An 11722-nucleotide genomic window follows, 5' to 3' on the forward strand; every position below is an offset into this window, starting at 1 on the left:
CCCCGCGCGCCCCCCCCGGCGCAGCCCCTGCCGCTGGCCCGCGTCGTCCGGTCAACCTCGACTCGGCGTTAGCCGCCCTGCGCAAGGAGATGGTGAGTTGGTGGCCACTGGGACCACTGGGCTGAGGGTTAAAAAAAAAAAGAGCGAGATCTTGGCGGGGCGGGCTGGATCTCAAAGGACCGCAGAATCCGGTTGGGTCATGGGCTTAACAATAATAATAGTTACCGTTTATGGCTGTAGTTGCCATTTATTAAATGTTTTACTTATGCTACCTCATTTCAACCTGTTAAAATGCTTGTTATTCCCATTTTACAGATAAGGGCCAGTGACTTGTCTAAAGTTTCACAGCTTGCAGGTGGCATCAGATGCCCACAGAAACTTTCATTTAGGAAGCTGCAGGAAGATTGACTGGGGCTAGGGACCCTGAATTCCAGGGGGGCGGGGCGTGGGGTGGCCTGGACCCCAACTCCAGCCCACCCTCAGTTGTCTGCAGGTCGGGCTGCGGCAGCTGGACATGTCCTTGCTGTGCCAGCTGTGGGGCCTGTATGAGTCAATCCAGGACTACAAGCACCTGTGCCAAGACTTGAGCTTATGCCAGGACCTGTCGTCCTCCCTGCACTCGGACAGCTCCTACCCACCTGATGCCGGCCTGTCTGATGATGATGAGCCTCCTGATGCCAGCTTGCCCCCTGACCCACCGCCCCTCACTGTGCCCCAGACGCACAACGCCCGTGACCAGTGGCTGCAGGATGCCTTCCACATCAGTCTCTGAAGAGCCAGGGGCAGGTGGGCATGCACTCAGACAACAGGTTCAGAAACTGGCCCTCAGCAAGTCCTGACTACAGTGCCTGCTCTCCCCCTATACCACCTCACCTCACCTCGCAGGAGAGCAGTTAGCTCTCAGAGGCTAAACCGCCAACCCCTTTCTGTCTTGGGTTAGATGGCACTGGGGCAGGCACCTAGGTTACAGCCTCTGCCCATTGCTCTGGGCCTCTTCTTCCACACCTGTGCACCCCCAGCTTGGCCAAGCCTCACTCTGGCAGTGGGGCCGGAAGGATCTCATACCCCCTTGGCATCTCTGGCACTGGGATGAGTGCCCGGCTCCCATTTCCTTTTCACCTTTTGCTGCTATTGGCAGCTGCTGGCTCAGGGGCCCCCTGCCTCTAGTCCCTGGGTTTCACCGCCCTGGACAAGAGTTCCAGGATCCCGCACCCACCCATGGCCAGGAAGGCCAGAGCCCCATGCTGGATATTTAAGTTTAGGGGCCAGCCTCTCGGCGCGTAGATTAAAATAAATGTTCTCTCGGCTGTTGTGTTTCTGACAAGTGCGGTCCCACAATCCGCGGTCCTTCGCTCCGCCGGTAGGTGGCGCCCGAGACCCCGCGTGAAAAGGCTTAGCAGTGGCGGGTGCGAACCCGCCCTCCGCCGGGCGGGGCTGAGCGTTCCAGGCTGGCCTGAGTTGGCTGTACAGCTGGGTAACTGCGGTCGAGTCCTTTCCTCTCTTCGGCCGGGAGCCTCCGAGCCCAATCCCTCCTCCCCACTCGCTTTGGGCTTTCCTGGCTGCCCGGGAAGGAAGAAGGGGCCGCCCGTCTTGAGAGAAACTTTCCACTTGGTCCGGGGGCGGAGTTGGAGCAGCACAGGAAATGGGTGGGCCAAGGCTGGCGGACTAAGGGGCCCTTAGGCGGGAGAAGGGAAAGCGCCTCCAGAAAGGGCCTGGGAGTTAGTGCCCTGTGGGTGGGATGAAAGAGCTGTGGAGGCAGAAGGGAGTGAAACCAGGGCACCCCAAACCTCAGAGGCTAGACAACCCCAGGAAGGGCGGTGGGGGCTGGATCCCCGAGCATGGGTGCATGATTACGGCGGTAGTAAATTGATCAGGATCCCAGACACCCCCTTTCCCAACTTAAGTTTCATACAGACCACGCGGTTCCCCCCACAGTACAAGGGACCTTTATGGTTGTATACAGGTGGTTTCCTTTTGCTGAGGAAACCGATAACCACCCCGCGGAGACCGGGGGCCTCGCCCCGTGTCAAGCCCACCGGAAGCCTGCACATAGCTCTCACCATCCCCCCACGACTTCCTGAGACAAAGAGGAGGCCGGCAGAGCCGCACACTTACTTAGACCACAGGCAGCTCATCCCCAGCCATGCTGCTCAAACAGAATCAAGCGCTGGGCTCGGGTTCACGGAAACCTTGCAGAGGGATGTGTTGCTCCAGGGCAGTTCTCTGACCTTGGACCTGACACCTGCAGAGGCTCATTAGGTGTAGGGCAGGTGGGTAGGCCATAGGACTCTAATCTAGGTGTTAACAGAGCAGCTAACGCCCAGAGCAGGCTTCCCACGGAGGAAGTGTAAACTCATGAATGTGCACACACTCCCTGACATGATAACGGATTCTATTTAATGGGACCTGGCAAAGTCAGCCAGGCTCTGCTAAGTGCTTTACAAGGTTTCAGTCTCGATGGCTATAAAAGGCAAAACTATAATTATTCCCACTTAACAGACGTCAAAACTGAGGCTCAGTGTTAGTGCTTTGTGTAAGGTCACACACTTGGTTGAAAATCAGGATATGAACTTCCAGTTGCTTGCGGGAAGTTAGGACTATCTTCCCACTTGATAGCTGAGGAACCACGTCCTGTGGGGCGGGGTATGGGTTACCTCCCTCGTTAAGGTGTGGATGGCAGCGGGAGATGTCACTTAAGAGTTGAGGACAGGCTCTGGCCTAGACCCACGGTGTGAACCAGAACAAATCTCTTGTTCAGGCTGGGGGAGTCGGGGGTGTCTCTTCTGCCCTAGCCTATGGAATGGTACTACGAGTACTCACCTCCTAAGATTGCGAGCAGGAAGGGAGGTGGCCCGGGCAGCGCTGTTTAGGGCGGCACCACGTTGCCGGTTGCCCTCTTCCCAGGCCACGCGCTCCCCACCCGGTCCGCAAGTTCACACTGTCAGCGTGCTCAGCGCTGGCGCTGCGGTCCGGCGTCACTCCCTTCACACACACCTCCTGTCCCCAGCGCCCCAGTCGTGGCGTTAGGCCCCGGAAGCCAAGTTGCCCCGCCCCCCGTGCTCCGCCCCCGGCCCCCGCCCTGCGCTGGGGCCCCGCCCGCCCTCGGACGGGGGTGCGGCTCCAGGAAACGGCGCGCTAGCCGCTGTGCGCTCCAGCCACCCGACGCGCTCCGGACGATCCAGCGGGCTCAGCCAGACCACCCAGTGAACTCCAGCAGCCGCAGTGGGAGGCGACACCCAGTCTGAGCTTTGGAAACTTCCGCACCGACGGGGTGGGCTGCGCGAAGAGGAGCTCCAGAGACCATGGGGACCCGGGCCCGGCCAGCGGTGGAGGACCAGCGGGAGCCCCAGGCCTGAAAAGCGGGCGGCGGGGCGGCTGGGGCCATGACCTCAGTGTGGAAGCGCCTGCAGCGCGTGGGAAAGCGGGCCGCCAAATTCCAGTTTGTGGCCTGTTACCACGAGCTGGTGTTGGAGTGCACCAAGAAATGGTGAGTGGGAGGGGGACCCCATCCAGCTTTTGGAGCCTGAGAGAACACTGCCCCTTAGCCAAGTGACCAAAAGTGCCACCCCACCTGGACTTGGCCCCTGGTGTCCCAGGCACAAATACTCAGAAGTCCCTTATAGGACCCCTAGGGTTGGGGGTCAGGACTTCCAGACCTGAGAACCTATCTGTGCCACTTTCCTTAGCTGTGGTCAGGGCTGGGGAAGGGAGGCTGTGTGTCTGTCACTAGAGATGGCTCAGGGTGGCGTTTGAAAAGGGAGCAAGTTTTGAGGTCTGCAAGTGGCCAAGGCTGGGGCAGAAACCTCCATGGACCCAGTACAGCTGCGAACAGAACAGTTGCCCCTCTCCCCTGCTCTCTTGTGCCAGGAGCACCCCCGTCTCTTTAGCCAGAGTGGGTGATGGGAAGCTGGAAATGCCTCCACCATGTCCTTAAAAGGGGAAACTGAGCACTGGGAGGGATGAGGAGGGAGGCGGGAGCTACTTAAAGGGACCTGAGGGCCCAGGAGGTTGTAGGTCCCAGAGAAGAGAGTCTGAGGCAGCAGAGAGAAGGGGTGATACATGAGAGGGCACAGGCCCTGGCCAGAAAGTTACAGGGCACAGGGGCTTCTCATTCACGTACTCCCACCCGCAGCTGCCGGGGCCCCTGCGTCACACCCTAAATATATGTGCTCTCTGGTGTCGGCTTCCCTTGGCTGGATTAGGGCACAGCTGTGGGGGCCTTACCGCCAGGCGGGCCTAAATTTAGGCTCCCTAGGGGAAGGGCTGGGGCAGGAAGGGACCATGAGGTCCAAGGGGAGGGGAGTGAGCAGGAGGCTGGGGTCCTTCAGGCAGCCATATCTGCTGTGTTCCCACACTGGGCCTACCAGAGGGCTGTTCACTCCATTTAGCAGAGGCGCAGAGGGAACAGGGACTGGCCGGAGTAACACACATAAGGCTGGCACTTGAACTCTGGCCTCTGGCTTCTGCTCCAGCATACTGGGTGAGGCCAGAGGGACGCTGGGCACCGTCCCAGAGAGCAGGCTGAGGATGCAGGCAGTATCAACACAGCTGAGTCACAGGTGGCAGCGGTAGGGCCTCCTAGGCTTTCTAGCCTAGAGCCCAGGCCAGGAAGCTGCCCCTGCCCAGGTCTCAGCTCCTCAGGAGGGTGTGCCGATCCTGAGTCAGGCTGCCCAGTCAGGCCCCGCCCTTCCTAGGCACCCCCTGTCTGCTTCCCCTTTCTGGGAAGGCCCCATGGCTACTACCCTTGCTCAGCCTCATCTGCAGTTGGGGGTTGGGGATGGGATCTTGGCTCTAGGTTGGAGGGCTCTAGGCTCAGCTGCATGACCTTGTCTGACCCCAGCCTCTTTGGGCTTCAGCATCTTCAGGGGTTAACAGGAGAGCCATTCCTCCTGGCTCAGCCTCTGGAGGAGCAGTGAGCTGGGCCAACCCTAGCATCCTGGTATGGGCTTGGCTCTTGTGATACCTTCAGCCCAATAGTCCTCAGCTATCCCCAGCCCTCTGGCCAGCGCTGGAACACTTTAACCTAAAGGGGCCCTCCCCTGACCCGGCCACATGTCAGCGCTGTATCTGGGAGTGGGCCCTGTGCAGCATCTCTCTCCTCTCACTTTGTCTCTGCCTCCCCTCTGGGTCAGCACTGGTATTTGCTTAGACGTCACCTCCTGGAAGTCTTCCCTGATATTCCACATGGAAGTCAGGGCCCCTGGGCTTCACTGTCATCATCTCCCTGCAAAGCTATGGTCCAGGGCTCTTAGTTCAGGAAATGAGGATCCCACTTACCCTCTATGGGATCACTGGGCCCAGCACAGTTTGGGCATGGTAGGCCCTGGGGGAGAGAGGTCATGTAATAACAAGCTGACCCTAGGCCCTCACTTCGACCTGCCCTCCCAACCTCAGACCCGTGCCCTGGCCCCTCCCTCTGCCTGGAGCCCTCTTCCCACTCACTTCTGTTCAGACACCCAACCTCAGGGAGACTGCAGCAGCCCGGTCAGATCACCCTGAAGTTAGTTTGTTCACTGATTTTCCTTCTTGACTGGTGCTTTTCCCTTACCTCAGTTGTCCTCAGCCCCAGCAGGGCCTTGACTCTCCTTTCTCCTGCTTTGTCCCCCAAACTGGGCTGGATTCATTAGGGCACACTATTTATGAGTGCATGGACTCATAAGTGCATGTCTGAGTCTGTGTTTGTGTGTGTATGTGTATCTTTTACTTGGGGTCTTTGTCTCTCCCTGTGTCTGAGTCTGTGTTTGTGTGTGTATGTGTATGTGTGTGTGCACGCATGTGTGCGTGTGTCTTGCTGGAGCCTTGCTGTGTTTCCGTGTATCTGACTCGGTGCCCATCTCCGTCTCTCTCACTGTCTTTCCTCAGTCTCTGCTGGCCCACACTGTCTGGGCCTTTGCCCTTCTGCCCTGGCCCCACCTTGCCCCGGCAGCCCCACCCTGCACCCTGCGGCCCCAGATAAGGGGGCTACCCAGGCCCTCTCCTTTGCGGGGCGGGGATATGGGTAAAAGGAAGACCCTGAGAGTAGGGAAGAGGGAGAGGAGATGGGGATCTGGTGAGCCTCCCTTAGCAGCCTCCTCCCTGCCACCCCTCCCCAGGCAGCCGGATAAGCTGGTAGTGGTGTGGACCCGGCGGAACCGACGCATCTGCTCCAAGGTGGGGGAAAATGGAAAGTGGGGATCCAGGTTGGGGATGGGGGCAGTGGGGGTGCAGGAAAGGCTGGTGGGAACTGATGGGGGAGTTAGGTTTAGTTCAGACCGGAATCCACAGAGGGGTGAGAAAAATGGGGTCAAGGCTGAAGATAAAGGCATGGGGAGAGTGAGGAAGAGTTAAAAATGGGAAGACTCAGACCGCCCCTTATAGGCCCACAGCTGGCAGCCAGGCATCCAGAACCCATACCGGGGCACCGTGGTGTGGATGGTCCCTGAGAATGTGGACATCTCCGTGACTCTCTACAGGGTGAGTCTGAAGCCCTCCAGCAAGACCAGAGCAGTCAACCGCCATGTTCCCTAGAGCGTTGTTCATTGAAATACCAAAGAATAGAGGAGGAGGGGCCAACAGGTGGTATGGTGGTTAAGGGTGCTGGATTCCCACATGGCCAACCATGGTTCAAGTCCCGGACCTGGTGGCTTGCTTTCTCCCTTTCCCTTTCTCTCTGGTCAAATTGAAAAATAACAACAAATGGAATTAAAAAAAAAAAAGTTTAGAAAAAAAGGAAAAAAGAAGAATTGAGGGGGAGACTAAGAATTGCCAGGCTAGAGGTGAGTGATCAGTATGAGTAGCTAGGAAGTCTCCTTGGAGGAGGCAGCACGTACCAGATACACACAGTAGGAGAGGCAGCTGGGATCAGAAGCCAGTCTGCATCCTGGGAAGGGGAACAGGATGTGTCAAGACCCCTGCCAAGCACTCTGGAACCCGGACAGGCCCTCCTCTCTGCATAGCCCATCCCCAGCCCTGTGCTCACCCAGAGCCTGCTTTTCCCAGGACCCCCACGTGGACCAGTATGAAGCCAAAGAGTGGACGTTTATCATTGAGAATGTGAGTGGCTGGGCTGAACTGGGACCTTGGTCTTGGGGACCCTAATGCAGTACTGGTGCTCCTTTACCTGGTCCTTTGCCCTTGCCCACAGGAGTCCAAGGGGCAGCGGAAGGTGCTGGCTACAGCCGAAGTGGACCTGGCCCGCCCTGCGGGACCCACCCCAGGTTCCGCTGCGGCTGCGGCTGAAGCCCAAGTCGGTGAAGGTGGTGCAGGCTGAGCTGAGCCTCACTCTCTCAGGGGTGCTGCTGCGGGAGGGCCGCGCCACGTGAGTGTCCGCCTGCCCTCCTTGGCACTGGCCTGCCACTTCTGACGCAGCCCTCACCTCTGACCTCTGACCCTCAGGGATGATGACATGCAGAGTCTTGCAAGCCTCATGAGCGTGAAGCCTAGCGACGTGGGCAACTTGGACGACTTTGCCGAGAGTGACGAGGAGGAGGCTAATGGCCCAGGTGCCCCTGAGGGCAAGGCTCGAGTCCTCCAGCCAGGTGGGCCCAGAGTTTGCTGTGGGTTGAGATTGCTAAGACCTAGGGATGGGGAAGTTCCCTGGGCCACAGTCACTTGTGCTGGGGCAGGGCCCGCTGTGCACACCCAGCAGTGGGAGCTCATGACTGGCCTGCAGTCGCCCCTGCCCTGCAGCCCCAGTCGTCCAGCCTGTGGTGACCATGGTCCTTAGCTCAGTGCTGCAGCCTGGGTTCCCAGTGCCTCCCTCTGTTTCTGGCCCTTTCCTCGTCCTTGGGTGGGTGCCTGCCCAGGCCTGTACCCAACCAGAGCCAGCTGGGTCAGAAGCCCAGGCTGCAGTCCAGTCTCGGCATCCCTCACCACCCGCCCTCGTGAGTTGGCCATGGGCTTCCTAATTCTCCCCTTCTGCTCGTTAAGGCTTTTTCTCTGCTGTTGTGGTTCTCTCTCTCCCCCTCTCTCTGCATCTGTGGGCCTGTCTCCTCTCGCAGGCTGGGGCGGTGCCCTGAGGCTGGGGCGTTTCCCAGGTAGGCCCTTCACTCCTGTTGGGGGGGGAGGTCAGACCTGCAGGGTCCTGTCCTAGGCTGACTGTGCCCCTCCACCCTTCTCCAGATCCCTCTCGAGAGCTGAAGACACTTTGTGAGGAGGAGGAAGAGGGCCGAGTACAGCCCCGGCAGGCAGGTGAGGCCCGGGCTGGGGCTGGGGTGGGGACTGGACCCTAGATCACAGGCCCAGCCCTCAGCACCTTCCCTCTTTTCCTCCTCAGCTGCCAGCCCATCCAGTGCTGAGGATACCAGCCCAGGCCCTGTGAGTGCCCCTGTGCCCCCGGCCAGGGCCTCCCGGGGCCAGGGGTCAGAACCCGCTACTGTAGCAGGGGGCCAGGTGGGGCCTGAGGCCTCTAGGCCCCCAGGGCCCCCACAGGAGATGAGGTGAGCTTTGGAACGAGCCCTGACCCGCCCCTACCCACTGTTAGAAGCTGTATTCCCCACTGTCCTGCCTCTCCAGTGCCCCAACAATCTGAAGGGTGGGGGGAGGCCGAGAATAGGGGCCACATGGGCCCCCTCAACATGCCCTCCTGCTCTCTCCTCAGGTCCTCGAGGCAACCAGACCAGGACACGGCCCCTACCCCAGCCCCTCGGCTCCAAAAAATCTCTGACACCCCTCGACCCCCTGTCACACAAGGGGAGGATGAGGTCTCGGAAGCCTCAGGGACTCCCTCAGCAGAAGTGGGTTCTGCCAGGGAGACCCAGGCTCAGAAGAGCCCTCAGGAAGGGACAGAGGTTCAGGGAACCAAGCTGGGCCCAGGCATTGAGGGTGGAGGCTCCAGAGACTCTTTGGGGGGGCAGAAACCCGAGGATGAAGATAGGGGCACAGGGGACAGGCCAGAGGCTAGTGGGGTGGACACTTGGCGTGGGCCAGGAGTCAGAGAACTGAACACTAAAAGGTCAGGGGTCACAGTTGGGGAGGCTGAAGTAAGTTCAGGAGTCAATCAAGGAGATGCTGAGCAGAGGTCAAAGGTGAGGCATGTGGACACTAAGGGACCAGAGGCTACAGTGGTGATATCTCAGGAGAAATTTAGGGGGACTCCTGAGGCCCCTCCAAGGAGTTCTCAGGGGAGGATCGGGGTTAGGACCAGGGATGAGGCTTCCACAGGCCTCAGCCCATCCCCAGCAGAGCCTGCAGGACACCCCAGATATCCCAGTGACCTCAAGCCTGCTGCAGGCCAGGAGAGAGGGGGTGCAGAGGTGAAAGGTGGAGCCCCTCGTGTTGGGGAGACAGGCCTGGAGCAGGGCCCCTCTGCTGGAGCAACAAGTACTGGGCCCCAGGTGAGCTGGTGCCAGGAGGCCCTATCATCAGATGACCAGGGGGTGATATCTAAGGATCTGGGAGTCTGGGGGGCAAAAGCTGGGGATTCAAGGGTCCTGGGAAAAGAGACTAAGGAGGCAGAGGTGGAGGCAGGATCCCAGGAGATGGACACAGGGGCATCAGGGTTCCTAGAGAGAAAGATCGGGACAGCAGACACTAAGATACTGGGGACACAAGAGATGGAGACAGCAATGTCAGGGGACCTGGAGTCGAAGGCTACTATGAGGGCAGAGCCTGAGGTCCTGGGGGCCCAGGAGGCAGGAGTTCTGGAGGCCCCCAGGACAGAGGCTAGGATATCAGAGGCCGTGGTAACAGAGGCTGGGGGCACAGAAGTTTCAGGAGCAAAGACATCAGAGACCGAGATATTGGGGACCCAGGAGACATATGGGGGCTCAGGGGCCCTGAGAGTAGAAGCCGAGATAGCAGGATCTGGGCTATTGGAGCCCCAGGGGATGGAGATGGGAGGATCCAGGGTTCCAGAGACAGAGGCTGGGTTAGCAGAGGCCGAAATGCTGGAGACCCAGGAGACAGCAGCTGATGATTCAGGAATTCCAGGCCTGGAAGCTGAAGTGGCAGAGTCTGAGATATTGGGAGGCTCCAGGATACCAGAAACAGAGGCTGGGAGGGCAGAGGCTGAGGTATCACAGACCCAGGAGAGAGCATGTGAGGATTCAGGGGCCTCAAGGATAGACATTGAAATAGGAAGGACTCAGGAGACCGAAGTGGGGATTCCAAGGATAGAGACTGGGACAGCGGAAGCTGAGAAGGTGGGAACCCAGGAGTTAACAGCTAAGGATTCAGGGGGCCCAAGGGTTGAAGCTGAGGTAGCAGAGTATGAGATATTGGGGGCCCAGGAGACAGAGGTCAAGGGTTCAGAGGTTCTAATGATAGTGACTGGGGCAACAGAAGCAGAGATATCGGGGACCCAGGATATAGAATTGAGGAGTTCACAGATTTCAGGGGTAGCGTCTGAGATAGCTGGGGCTCAGGAGACAGAGGTAGGGAATTCAGGGGTCTCAGGGCCAGAGACTGAGAGAGCTGGGGCTCAGGAGACAGAGATTGGGAATTCAGGGGTCTCAGGGCCAGACACTGGAATAGTAGAGGCTGAGGTACTGAAGATCCAAGAGTCAGAAACTACAGTTTCAGGTGCTGAGAAGACACAGGCTAAGACTCTGAGGGTCCAGGAGGCAGAGGCTAGAGTCTTGGAGACTCTTGAATATGCGGCTTTAAAGGCCCCAGTCCAGCAAAGAGTGTTAGTATCCCAGGAAGCAGAGCTTTCAGGAGTGCAAGGACCAGAGGCTGAAGCACTGAGGGTCCATGAGGCAGAAGCTGGGGTTTTGGGGGTGTCAGAGGCCAAATCTGGGACTTGGGGGGCCCAGGAAACAGAGATGGAGGTTTTAGGGCCTCCAGAGAGTAAATCTGGTATTTTTGAGGCCCAGGAAGCAGAGGCTGGGGTCTTGGGAACCGAAAAGGGAAAAGAAGCTGAGGGAAGCCTCCCAGAGGCCAGCCTGGTTGAAGTGCAGGTGGCTGGTGGGGCAGGGGCTGGAATACCCAGGCCCATGGGGGCCTCTTCCCCAGAGGAGCCTGAAGAGGACAGGAGGCTGCCGGGCAGCCAGGTAGGGATGGGGGCCGCCGAGGGACCAGTCTGTTGCTTCCCACTAACCTGGGGCTGAGCTAACGGCGGCTCTGCATGGATCCACCTGGTTTACCGGGATGGGGTGGGGTAGGGGGCTCAGCTTCAAGGAGCCCCCTCATCCCCTCCTCTCAGGACACCCTGGCTCTCCCACCCTGTCCGCATGAAGCTGGACACCCCCTAAGCTGATTTGGGGGGCTGACATTGAGGTGTGGCTGCTGGTGACTGCTGATCTTGCCTGGGGCCCACTGACCTCTTAGGTGACCTGGCAGATAATGCCAGAGCTGGAAACCCTTTTGCCTGGCCCTAAGACTCTGGCCCAGTGGCCTCTGATGACCTTTGCAAACTCATAACTGGGGCAGTTTTGTGCCTGAGCTTCTCCCAAGGGGCAGAGGGCATAGGTCCCAGGTACATATTCCCTAAGTCATCCTGTGTCCTCAGGCACCACCTGCTCTGGTCAGCTCCAGCCAATCCCTGCTGGAGTGGTGCCAGGAAGTTACCACTGGCTACCGTGGCGTCCGCATCACCAACTTCACCACATCCTGGCGCAACGGCTTGGCCTTCTGTGCCATCCTACACCGATTCTACCCGGACAAGATGTGAGCTGAGTGGGTGGGAGTGAATGGGGGAGCCTGCAGGGAGGGCAGGGCAGCTCCGGGCCTCTGACGAGTGCTCTCTCTGCAGCGACTATGCCTCCCTTGACCCACTCAACATCAAACAGAACAACAAGCAGGT

The 11722-nt window shown here is 59.0% G+C and overlaps 2 protein-coding genes across 2 annotated transcripts in view; both read left to right on the forward strand.

Annotated features, from left to right (window-relative positions):
* FAM89B (family with sequence similarity 89 member B) overlaps positions 1 to 1324 on the forward strand; it is a 2221-nt gene extending 897 nt beyond the window's left edge. Inside the window, 2 exon segments of the mRNA XM_027772435.1 lie at positions 1 to 92; positions 494 to 1324. The exon segment at positions 1 to 92 is cut by the window's left edge and continues 127 nt beyond it. Of these exon segments, the coding sequence (XP_027628236.1) occupies positions 1 to 92; positions 494 to 772 (371 nt within the window). The 3' untranslated portion in view covers positions 773 to 1324.
* Positions 1325 to 3090: 1766 nt separating this feature from the next.
* EHBP1L1 (EH domain binding protein 1 like 1) overlaps positions 3091 to 11722 on the forward strand; it is a 22131-nt gene continuing 13499 nt past the window's right edge. Inside the window, 12 exon segments of the mRNA XM_006149895.3 lie at positions 3091 to 3487; positions 6093 to 6150; positions 6358 to 6453; positions 6979 to 7032; positions 7124 to 7194; positions 7196 to 7297; positions 7375 to 7517; positions 8101 to 8169; positions 8255 to 8417; positions 8579 to 10970; positions 11429 to 11586; positions 11672 to 11720. Coding sequence (XP_006149957.1) covers positions 3384 to 3487; positions 6093 to 6150; positions 6358 to 6453; positions 6979 to 7032; positions 7124 to 7194; positions 7196 to 7297; positions 7375 to 7517; positions 8101 to 8169; positions 8255 to 8417; positions 8579 to 10970; positions 11429 to 11586; positions 11672 to 11720 — 3459 coding nt within the window. The 5' untranslated portion in view covers positions 3091 to 3383.

This window comes from Tupaia chinensis, unplaced genomic scaffold (genome assembly GCF_000334495.1).
Source record: "Tupaia chinensis unplaced genomic scaffold, TupChi_1.0 Scaffold000273_1, whole genome shotgun sequence".
Lineage (NCBI taxonomy): Eukaryota > Metazoa > Chordata > Mammalia > Scandentia > Tupaiidae > Tupaia > Tupaia belangeri.